The 10,863-nt window shown below is 42.1% G+C and overlaps 1 protein-coding gene across 1 annotated transcript; it reads left to right on the top strand.

Annotated features, from left to right (window-relative positions):
* Positions 1-677: 677 nt before the first annotated feature.
* Positions 678-10,488, top strand: rab15 (RAB15, member RAS oncogene family). The gene is made up of 7 exons (XM_041064515.1): positions 678-951; positions 6,743-6,803; positions 7,086-7,146; positions 7,686-7,763; positions 8,406-8,495; positions 8,720-8,785; positions 8,956-10,488. Exons 1-7 carry the CDS (start codon positions 828-830, stop codon positions 9,115-9,117), a joined length of 642 nt encoding a protein of 213 aa, XP_040920449.1. The 5' UTR covers positions 678-827; the 3' UTR covers positions 9,118-10,488.
* The last annotated feature ends 375 nt before the right edge of the window (positions 10,489-10,863 follow it).

A 10,863-nucleotide genomic window follows, 5' to 3' on the forward strand; every position in this document is an offset into this window, starting at 1 on the left:
TTACAGTAACGTTACAAGTCCACAGTTCTAAATTCACGTTAGCTGGCTAACTTATGTGTTGACTTCTTTTACCTGGCTGAATTTACTAAAGTATCAAGCAAGCAAGCAAGCACAAACACTAATCGCTTTTTAGCTAGTTAGCTCTATTAGCTATATCCGCTAGTCTAGCCAACTTTATCAACACGTCAGTGTGGTTTGGATAGTTTTGCTAATCCCACACGGTGAGTGCAGATTGATGCAAGGGGATAAGCTACCGTAACATGAAACATTGAAGAACTTGTACTATAAAGTATAGTAGTAATTGTTTTATGTGTGTATAAAATGTATAAAAGCAGCACCGTGACTCAGGGTGGTGGCTGGGCTTGGGAGAGTGTGGGGGGCGTCCCTGCCCTCCCTTGTGCCTTGTGCGTGTGGTGAAGCCCTGCCCAGATGAAATAAAGGAAACCGCGTCGCAGGGGTGGTGGCCTGGGTGCCTTGTGCGTGTGGTGAATGTGTTGGGTGATTCTATCACAGAAATCCACGTTCCAAGTAGCTTGGGCTTTTATGCTGGAAACCACCGCCGGAAGTCTCCTTTCCTCGTTGACATCCACTTGACAGCGGTTCACCGCACCCACTGGAAGCCGGAGGCTACCTGGGAAGCTGGAGCATCCCTGTTTTGTTACCCGCCGACCCAGCATCAGTGAACAAAAAGAAGCAAAGCCAGAGCCTTATGTTGACCATCTGAGCAGACATGGGATGCAGGTGGGGAGGGATCGGTCATCCATCGCTGAGTTAGCTGACAGGGGCTTTTATTTTAATTTTTTTAATTCAACACTACATCAAACACTATGGCTAAACAGTACGATGTTCTCTTCCGACTCCTGCTTCTCGGAGATTCTGGGGTTGGGAAAACATGTTTGTTATGCAGATTCACGGACAACGAATTTCACCCGTCTCACATCTCCACCATCGGTAAGACTCTGCGCTCGCAGCAGGAGTTATTTCCTCAATTTTATTCTGCACTTGTGTTAATTAGCACTCCCGTTCATTTCAATGGTCTTTCAGCGTTTTCTATTGATGTCATATGCGCATCTCTCTCTCTCTCTCTCTCTCTCTCTCTCTCTCTCTCTCTGGCCATTGAATTTTCAGTCTACACTCCACAAATAAGATCTGATCTGGAGTTTAAAGAGGCGATGTCTTGATTTAATTGGACGCGTGAATTCACGTGGAATTAACAGAGTGTTAACTATCAAATCAACGTGATTGCATCGGTTGAGGAAACCCCCGGGAGAGGGGGGGGGGGGGGGGGGGGCGATCCAACACTTGGCAGCCATGCATATGAGTTTAATAACTATCAGCTCTTGGCACTGACTTTCACATATGGGAATGGGCTTTGTTTTTGCATCAGGCAGGTTGCCTGCCGAACTGGATGCTGGGTTTCCCCAGGTATCACATTGTTGGCTCATGTTGCTTTTTCAAAAAAAAGAAAATAATTATATTGATACTATAGACTAAACATGAGTGAACAAAATAAGGGTTCTGGGGGTTAACTGTGGTACATGTTCTGTACTTGTCTTTCTCACTTGTGTGAGTGTGAGAGTGTTCAATTAGCAGATGTATTTTTTTGAGATAGAATCTGTTTTCTGACAAACTTCAGAAATCGTTATGGATAGAGGGTGAAGTAAAAGCCAGGACATGGTTCCTCCTGGTCGTGACGGATAACTGACTTTGTACTGACAGGACAGAGAATATGGCGTCCACAATGAATCATGAAACTGGGGATCAGTGGCGATCTATTAATTATTCAGTTTAACATTATTTTCAGCCACTGACGTGTTTACATGGAAGCAAAATGAAAGCCTTTGTGATTTTTGAGTGCTCAGTGGGCTCCGGCAAACAGCCGCAGCGTGAGGCTCAAACTCGAGTTTTACACTCTTCTGTTCATTACACAAGCCTCATCGCCTTGAACCTTAAATGCTTCTGTTGTTTCACCTGCTCCAGCCTGTTGTGATATACGCTCACATGCTTACAGAGACTACAGCATGCTATTTTAAACCTGCACCTATAGCGCTCAACAGGAAACTTCCACCCTGTAGAGTCAGGCTTATACTGTATAGGGCAAGCCTTTCTTGATGCATCTTAGAAGAAACGTTCAGTCTTTCAGTGCAAGATGAAAAAAAGATGACGGTAGTGATCTTTTTGTGCTTTTGTTGTTGCGTATTAAGTCTTCACAGCCACAGCTGGATACTAAGAAATCAGGCAGTGCTGACCAGATATTTATACTGGGCTGAATAGTCGTGGGCAGCAGGCTGTATCTATAAGCCGTGCTGGGAGGTCTTTCATGGGCCTACAATAATTCAAACCTCTCCTCTGACTAAATAAGCCCAACAAAGTTCAGAGAGAGAGAGAGAGAGAAAGAGATCAAGAGTGACCACCATCAGTGCTCTCCTGCGGTGGATCAATAAATAATTTCCCAACCTTCACAGTGACAGAGGGATATAAATTCTCTCCCGCGTCCCCCTCATGGGTAGCTCCATTATTCACCGGTTCCTGTTACAGTCCACTCTCTCACTCTTTGCTCTTAATTGTCTCAAAAACTGCTGGGACCTCTCCTCCATGGAGGGTTGTGTTCAACAAATCCATTCAGGTTTTTGCGTATAAATATTTGAGGATAAAAATCTGGTGAATGTTTTATTTAGTGTCTCGTGCGGTTATGCAAAAGAATAACAGCAAAGAACTCAAACACTGAGAGCTCCCACCACACAGTGAGATGAATAGATGCCGATACTGTATGTTGACGCCCAAACATCATTTGATCGTAGAACATCTAATTCCAAAAGGATGGGCATTAATGCTGCTGTAACGGCCTCCATCCTTCTAGGAAAAAAAATAAAAATTTGGACCCTGGCTGCAGGGATTTGCTCCCATTCAGTCACAACAACTTTAGTGAAGTCAGGCACCAATGTTTTGGTGATAAAGTCTGGCTCGTAGTCTGTGTTTTTAGAAAGTGCTGGATGGGGTTGAGACAGATGGACAGGCGTGACCGGTGTTTCCGGAGTCATTTGCTGTAACTTGTTTTGAGATTTTAATGCTTATGTGGGTTCATGTTTAACAAGATTTTCTCTGCATCGTTTGACAGGTGAAAGGGGAAAGACAGTCCGGGTTTGTATTCACACGTCCAGAAAACTCTTTCACAGAAGAGAGAGAGTCAAAACCACAGAGAGCAAAACCTGAATTCAAACTCAAGCCAAGGTTTTTGTCTTTGATTCTGACAGTAAATGAGACACTCAGAAATAGCATAACAATAAACAGCACACCTGTCAATTGGATCAAAAGAGGATATGGCTTTATTCCCTGGTTATAGGTCACTATAAAATAAAAGCTCAAACAATAAAAAATGAACTTGGAGCAGCAGAAATTCTGATCTCACCTGAACTATTAATACGCCCTTGTTCACCCAAGTATCCTATTTTAACAGGTGTCTCTGTTCACTCTGTGAGATTTTCATCCGGTTCCTGTGAGTGCACACTTCTCTGGCAACGACCAGCTGTAGAGATGATTTAGTAACGGCATTCAGTCACACTGCTGAGTTTAATCTTCTTCACTGTTACCTCGGCCGTCATGTCACCGAACTCCTCAGAGGCCACTGGCTGTCAAAATACCTGTAAAGTATGAGCGCGGCCCTGCTCTGTATCATAGCTCAATAAGCAGCTGTCCTCCTGGTGGTGATCCCAGTGGTATTATGGTCATGGCCTGGTCATACACTCAGCCCACTGCTGTTTGATGAGCTCGTTAGTCTAAAGGGCCTGGCGTGGTTCACAGCCACCACAGGCGACCGTCCTGTTGTAAAGAGGTTATCAAGGAAATGAATGTTGTTGTCATAATCTTGACTTTTTTTTTTTTTCCCCGTGTCTTTCTAGGAACATAGAAGGTGTGATGTTATAGCTCTGCTAACGTGGGTAAAGCTATGATCCTGTTTGTTCGTTAGCCTGTGAGTTATGTCACAAACTGCTTTACGGGGGCACTCATAGGTGGCCTAAAGGTTAAAGTTCAAAGTTAACATAACACTTTAAAGATTACTCCATCAACTCCTATACAGTAAGAATGTCATACTCATGGTGGACAGTCAAAAAAGATCTTATCTTTGCTTCATCCCTGAGTTATTATACACGTTTAATTTCATGTGGTAGCTTATTAGAAAGCTTAATTGTTCAGTACTAATTGATGACAGTGATCTATAATCTGTCCTGCTGTGGCCCTAAGACAGCAGCTGTTGACAGCTGCTAGCTGTTCTCAGCTAGTAATGATAGTCATGGATGACAGACCCATTCTCCAGTGAATTTGTGTCAGCGCCAGAGCATCCATCCGACCATCCATTAGTGAGTCTGTCACCACTACCTACAGCACACTGACACATGTCACAGCCTAATCCGTCTTGCATAGTCAAACGCAGTCATCCCGTTAATTAGTCAAGTCCATTTTGGGTGTGTACCCATTAGTTTTTACATGGCTTTCACAGTGCTGGTTGTGAAATGCTGCCATGTTAAATTAACTGCTGTCTCTCGTATTGTGCACACTGTTCCTGTCCCCATTGTCGCAGTTCCTCCCCGAAGGGAAGAGGAGAAGTTGTAGAATGGCTTTTTTTTTCCCCAAGATGTTTTTTTTTTTTTTTTTAAACTTGGCAAAGGCAAAGGACCTCATTAGTGCAAGCTGTAAGGTTTGCTATGCAGAAGAATACATTAAGTTCAATTCAGTTAACTCTATTCCACACTCGTTCAGGAAGGGGACGTCCGCTGTAGTGATGGAAACACCAAGAACAATCTGGATGTCAAACCTCTGAGACAGACGTACATTTTCTGAACCTTCACACCAACTTCAGCCCATTGTGTCTCAGGTCATTCATTGTCTGTACTATGGTTTGCATCGATAAAATGATCTCATTTTGCTCGGTAGTAACACGACACAAAGCAATCAGATGGATGCCCATAAAACTGATTTGTTTACCAGCTGGAGGCAGACAGTGTGGGCTGAAGCTTTATTTAGTTTTTGCCAGATTTAACTGTTTTAGCGACCTGCTGCTGATTTTCTCTTGTTTTCTGTTATGACTTGCCCGTGTAGTCATCTGGATTCATATTCAAGTTTTCAGATTTCATCCACCCCATTACTTTGGACACCAACCGTACAACTGGAGAATCCATAAGTCTGTATCTGCGTTTCATATTTAAACCCTTGCTGTTTGCATGGACGAATTCTGGCTGGAGCTTAATACAGTGCTAATGCAGCTGGACGATGATGGTGGAAGACAGCTTCTTTTTCATTAGTCTCTTCTCTCTTCTCGAGCCTCAGGCAAAGCAAGCTACTGATTGTTATGCTGACCTTTCACTTAGTCTTGGTCTGAATGCTCTCTAGTCAAAGGCAAAGGCTTCCTCACAACTTAAATGAAGCCTCGCACTGACAAGTCACTGAGCACAAGTCTTTGCTTGACTCATTGTTCTTAGCAAACACACAAAATGTAAAAATCAGCCAGGCCAGCTATAGCACATCTGTCAGCTGTTTCCTCGTGTCTGTCTTTTGGAATACAAACCTTGCAGAAGTGCAGCCATAAAAACCACAAACAGCGGTTTTCTGAATCTGTGTGAATCGATTGGACTCAGTGGCTCTTTTTCTGAGCGTGATGCCGGCTGTGACACACATAGGTTCTGAGTCTCAGGTTAATTGGGATGAACTGTTAATCGATTTCTCAGGGATTAGTGTGGTCTATAGAAGCTTGTGCGTTTGTTTTTTATTGACTCAAACGCATTAGTGTGAGAAAAGAGATCAGGAAAAAAAAAGAAAGTAGTGCAGGCCGAGTTAAAGGTTAAAAATCTGAAACTATTATGTAGGTGTTTTTGATTATATTTTGATGTTGGCACAACATTTATCAAAAATATAGTTAAAGTTATTTAGATAGTGAGATATTTCTTAGGGAAGCGCAGTTGTTCTGGGGGAATTTGGATTCACAAGTTCAGTATTTCTAAAATCCTGAACCGTAGTGGTGGTACTATGTTGTACCCTGTATAGAGACATAAGCTGCCCTGTGATCTTTTTTCCATTGTGACAAAATATATTTCTCTGGGGGAAATAATCAATACTTGGATATAGTTTTGGTTATAAAAGCATAAAAAAAAAACCCTATCAGCAACTTCTCAAGAGGATCCACTTCAGTTCCGGCCTTCAAAAATGAGCACAGTGTGAGTCTTCATAGAAATAAAAAGAATTGGCCCTGCCTGTGACTTTCTGTCTGTGAACAATATCACACTGAGTCATCTGAAACAGATCAGCCATCACTCAAGCGTGAGCGACTTCTTGCTTCTTTCCTCTGTGGTGTTATGCATCTCTGAGCTTTGCCTTTGCCCTTCTCTCTTATTTCACCTCCCATGTGATCGATGCAAAGAACTAAACGAGGACTCCGCTCACTGGATCATTAGCCCGCTCTTCTAACAGGCCGATTACACAGGGATGATGTGGCTCTCATTGTGTTAATGCCCTCTGTGATGTTACAAAGCTGCAGCAGATAATGATGCACCTTTGTCTGTAAAGAGACAAGCTGGGCTAATCGATTTCAGTCACTTATTGGGTGGAAAGTGCACGCATCCCTGAGAACATTCAGAACATTTGGCCTGAGCTCTCACAGGTTTGGAGACATATCAGACAAATCCAGAGCTCCTCTGTGAATGCAGTGTTTTATTTCCTGTCTTCTTTTCATATCTTCTCTCTCTTACAGGAGTCGACTTCAAAATGAAGACACTAGTAATAGATGGTATCAAAGTAAGGACACAGATATGGTAAGATATTGGAAAGAAGCACAATGTTGGATGGCCTTGTACTTGATATCAACAAAATGTCAGATGGCAGAGAAGATGTTATTTATGTGTAAATGTGCTGTAACTATCATAGCGTGTAATTGTGGGACTGGTTATGTTCAGGGCTGTGGCTGAACATTTGTCTGATGGCAGGGCATGTCGACTCATGACCTCAGTATTTCTAAAATCCTGGCTTCAGCCCTGCGTGTTGTCATATAATAATCTCAGTATAATCTCATTGCTACATGTTTGTTGTCTGTCCAGGGACACCGCGGGCCAGGAAAGGTACCAGACCATCACTAAGCAGTACTACAGACGAGCACAGGTAGTTGACCTTAAGTCTCCTCCATTTACACTGTCGCTGCAAGTGATTTGCCACACGTTAATGCAATATTCTTACTACAGAGTAGCATCACAAATTTAAATCTAATTTATTTCTGAAATTAAATTTGTTACAGCACCGAGATTAGCTCGTGCCAAATGCATGGCATTACTTCAGCTACTCAGATGAACCATTTGGAGATGTCATGTATCAAAGTTGCTATAGCTAGAAGCTTTAAAACATCGGTATTGTAAAAGGATTTGGTCTTACACCAGTGTTATTATAAATGTACTGTATCTATGAAAAAGACAGCACATCCCTTTACTCTCCTCCAGGATGTTGCGACTGGCCACATACAACCTCTGCCACACTGGGATAGCTCTATCTGCAGTTTGCTTTGGGCTGTTAAAGAGGTTAAACTGGATGAAATTGAATTGAACAGTGCATTACTTGTAGAGGCTGCCAGAACACAACTCTCTGAAGTGATTTAAACTACACTGGCTATCATTTGTTTTTTAAATCTGGGACCATCTCTGTCTCAGGGAATCTTCCTGGTGTATGATATCACGAGTGAGCGATCCTTCCAGCACATCATGAAGTGGGCCAGTGACGTGGACGAGGTGAGTCACGGAGATCTGGGGATTTAAAAATGAGATAAATCAGGTGCAGTGGAAAATCAACATTCATCCCCCCCCCCCCCCCCCCCCCCCCCCCCCCCCAAATTGTAGAAAGGGCAAAACTGACGAAAGTACTTACTGTTCAGATGCTCCAAGTTGACAAAGAACAGATGTCTGATGTGGTGTGATAAAAACCAAATGCTTTGACCTGACAGCTATTCTGAGTTTATTATGTTCAATTTTTTGTTTTCAAATACCTGTCATCATATTTTTGTAGTCATAAATATTAGAAGAAGAACATTTTTTCCTCCTGCAGTCATTTTTTTCTCCATTGGCTTTCAGTCTCATCTGCCCTGCTTTCCTTTGCCATTTCCCAGATGATTTGATTCTATTAATTTAGTCATTATGGACCTAATTTCCTCTGTGGGTTTATCTGAATATATACACTATTGATCCTGGCATGCTTCCCACTTATTTTCAATTTAGGTCTCATTTCCTGAGCGCTGTCTCTCCTGTGTTTTCTCCCGTCTACATTCTCTTGACATTTGAAAGGTCTCTCTCTCTTCCTGTGTCTTTAATTTTGTTTTCCATTCCTCCTGCTTATCTGTAAATATACCTTCATATTCACATGACAATCCCCCGCAGTACGCTCCTGACAAGGTCCAGAAGATCCTCGTAGGGAACAAGTCCGATGAGGTGGACAAAAGGCAGGTGGCCACGGAGCAAGGTGTCAAGGTGGGTCAGTCACTGGTTCTGTGTTACTGGTTCTGTTGGTATAACTACAGCATTTCACCATATGTTTGTATATTCATGCTTTACTGCCTGGTGCCTTCATTAAAAGCAGAACTTGAACGCACCGCCAGCAGACAGTTATACCCGTGTAAAAGGAAATAACTTGTCAGTCAAAAAGACTGAAAGAGAAAGTTGTCAAACAGTTGTCACTGTTACCTGTCTTGCAGCTGGCTCAGGCTTATGGAATGGACTTCTTTGAGACAAGTGCCTTCACCAACCATAATATAACAGAGGTGAGGTGATCTGGAAAGTCACTGTTTAAAAGTAACAAGATCAGTAACAAGCTCAGCGTAATGCATGGAGTTATAATTATTTAATGGGAGGAAATTACTTGATAAATGACAGTGCAGCTTATCTCTTGTCTCGTTCTTATCCCATCGCTGCCCCCCCCCACCCCCCCAAGACTTTCACACGACTGGCTGAACAGGTGCTGGCAGCCAATAAAAAGGACCTGGATCTCCTCCGTATGTCCATTAATGATGAGCTTAATCTTGCTGCTCTGGAGGAAGAGGAGGGACTCTGTGACAGCACGGCGGGCGACCAACGCAAAGGCTGCTGGTGTTAAAGTGATAGCATGAATTTTAGTTGGACACATGTCATCGCCACACACTTTGCACGCTCTTGGAAAAATGTGTCTTTCTTTTGTGTTAGGCTGAAACAAAGAGGCACACCTAGCTACGATTTTGAAACCAGCTATGTCCCTCTGTTTCACGGAGTAATGCCAAAAAAACAACAACAACAACAACAACAAAAAAAAACGAGCCATTTGAGAGCAGTGTCAAGAACAAAGGTGGAAACATTTTGCCACAAAGTGCCAAGCATGTGGTGAATTAACCAGCGGAAGGTCCAAATGTCAAGGTTTCCCTCAGTGGGACAGAATGTTCATCGTCTAAAGCACTAGTTCCTGCGCAATTCAGTGTGTCTCTGTTGTGACCAAATGCACCCCTGTCCACTACAAATTCAGAAACTGACATAAAGTTGAAAAGACTAAATTCAAATTAATTAATTATTTCACCATCTTTTCTTGACAGAATTTGTACAACAGAGCGGATGTAGAGGACTTGGAACTGATCAGTGCTGACTTGAAATTTTTCACAATGTTGTGTTTTTGTTTTTGTTTTTTTTCAAAGCGCTGTCTTTGATATGCCTTGCAAATCAACAATATGATTGATGACATTTGGCCTTCCTCCACCCCTTCAGTGTTTTCCTTTATGTGAGTATCAGCACTCGGGCATCCCATAGCCTTTCTACCATTGAATGCATCAGCTGCAGTGTAAGAAATCACCACAAGAGAGTGCTACATGCATTACAGAAACAGCTCACACACCAGAGAGTTGCTCAGTGTTATGTTATACTTCTACACTTTCTTCTTCTCTTATGTGTCTGATTTTGGTCATAGTTACTCTTGCACTGGCTACCTTTAATGGAGTGAAAGGATTCTTAATATATGCAGCCATTTTATTATTTTTGCTTTAAGATTTTCTTGTTACACAGGAAGTTTTGCAGCTTGTAATATCTTTCATCGAAGTGGTCACCTGTACCTGTCTGAGGCGCTAAGAGGGAGCATAATGATTACATTTCCCTGTAGCAAAACTGAAGATGTTTCCTTTTATAGTCTTTGTTTATAGCAGAAAATATCCGAAGGCTGGATGGTTTGACAACTGCCCACCACTGCATTGTACATATCAGGTTTTTCACAGCACTGTAGATTGATAAAAACATGAGGATGTATCATTAATTTCATGTATTACCATTAGAGGGCTGTATAAAAAAGAGTCCACACCGATATTCTACATGGTCTGAAATATTCCCTCTGTGAATATAACAATGTTTTGGTCATTCTGTCCTCACTTGTTTTGTACAGAGTTCAGTGGAGATGCCATTTCTTTTTTCCCCTCAGATTTAACAAGGGATAAAGTGAGAGTTCTGCATGCGATTCACTCTTCTTTCCTTTCTTTTATCGCAACTTCAGTGAAGTTAATAATCATCTGGCCGTAATTACAAGTATAGCATTTGACCAGAGTTGCCTGTTGGAGACTTACACAGAATGACCATTATCGGACAAACTTTGGCTTTTTCTTTTGCAACTTAGAACTAAATGCTACTCAAAACAACGGTTTATGTGTGCACTGTGTGAAATGGCAGTGTGTTGTACTGAATGACGTTCTGGATACACAATGTATCTGTGTTGTTTGCAAGAACTTTTTTTTCCCTTTCTTTCAGACTTCTTTAATTGTATTTGTGGAAATATATTACATGCATCATGTAAAATGCAACATGTTATTCCTGGAGAAAAGATGTCAGATGTTTA

The sequence above is a fragment of the Toxotes jaculatrix genome, chromosome 19 (assembly GCF_017976425.1).
Source record: "Toxotes jaculatrix isolate fToxJac2 chromosome 19, fToxJac2.pri, whole genome shotgun sequence".
Classification (NCBI taxonomy): domain Eukaryota; kingdom Metazoa; phylum Chordata; class Actinopteri; family Toxotidae; genus Toxotes; species Toxotes jaculatrix.

What these genes read in the sequence shown, in the direction of transcription:
- rab15 (XM_041064515.1), top strand. Translation starts at nt 828, where the DNA reads ATGGCTAAACAGTACGATGTTCTCTTCCGACTCCTGCTTCTCGGAGAT. An exon ending in AGTACTACAGACGAGCACAG is followed by an intron (nt 7,147 to 7,685) that starts GTAGTTGACCTT and finishes TCTCTGTCTCAG; the next exon opens with GGAATCTTCCTGGTGTATGA. An exon ending in CCAACCATAATATAACAGAG is followed by an intron (nt 8,786 to 8,955) that starts GTGAGGTGATCT and finishes CACCCCCCCAAG; the next exon opens with ACTTTCACACGACTGGCTGA.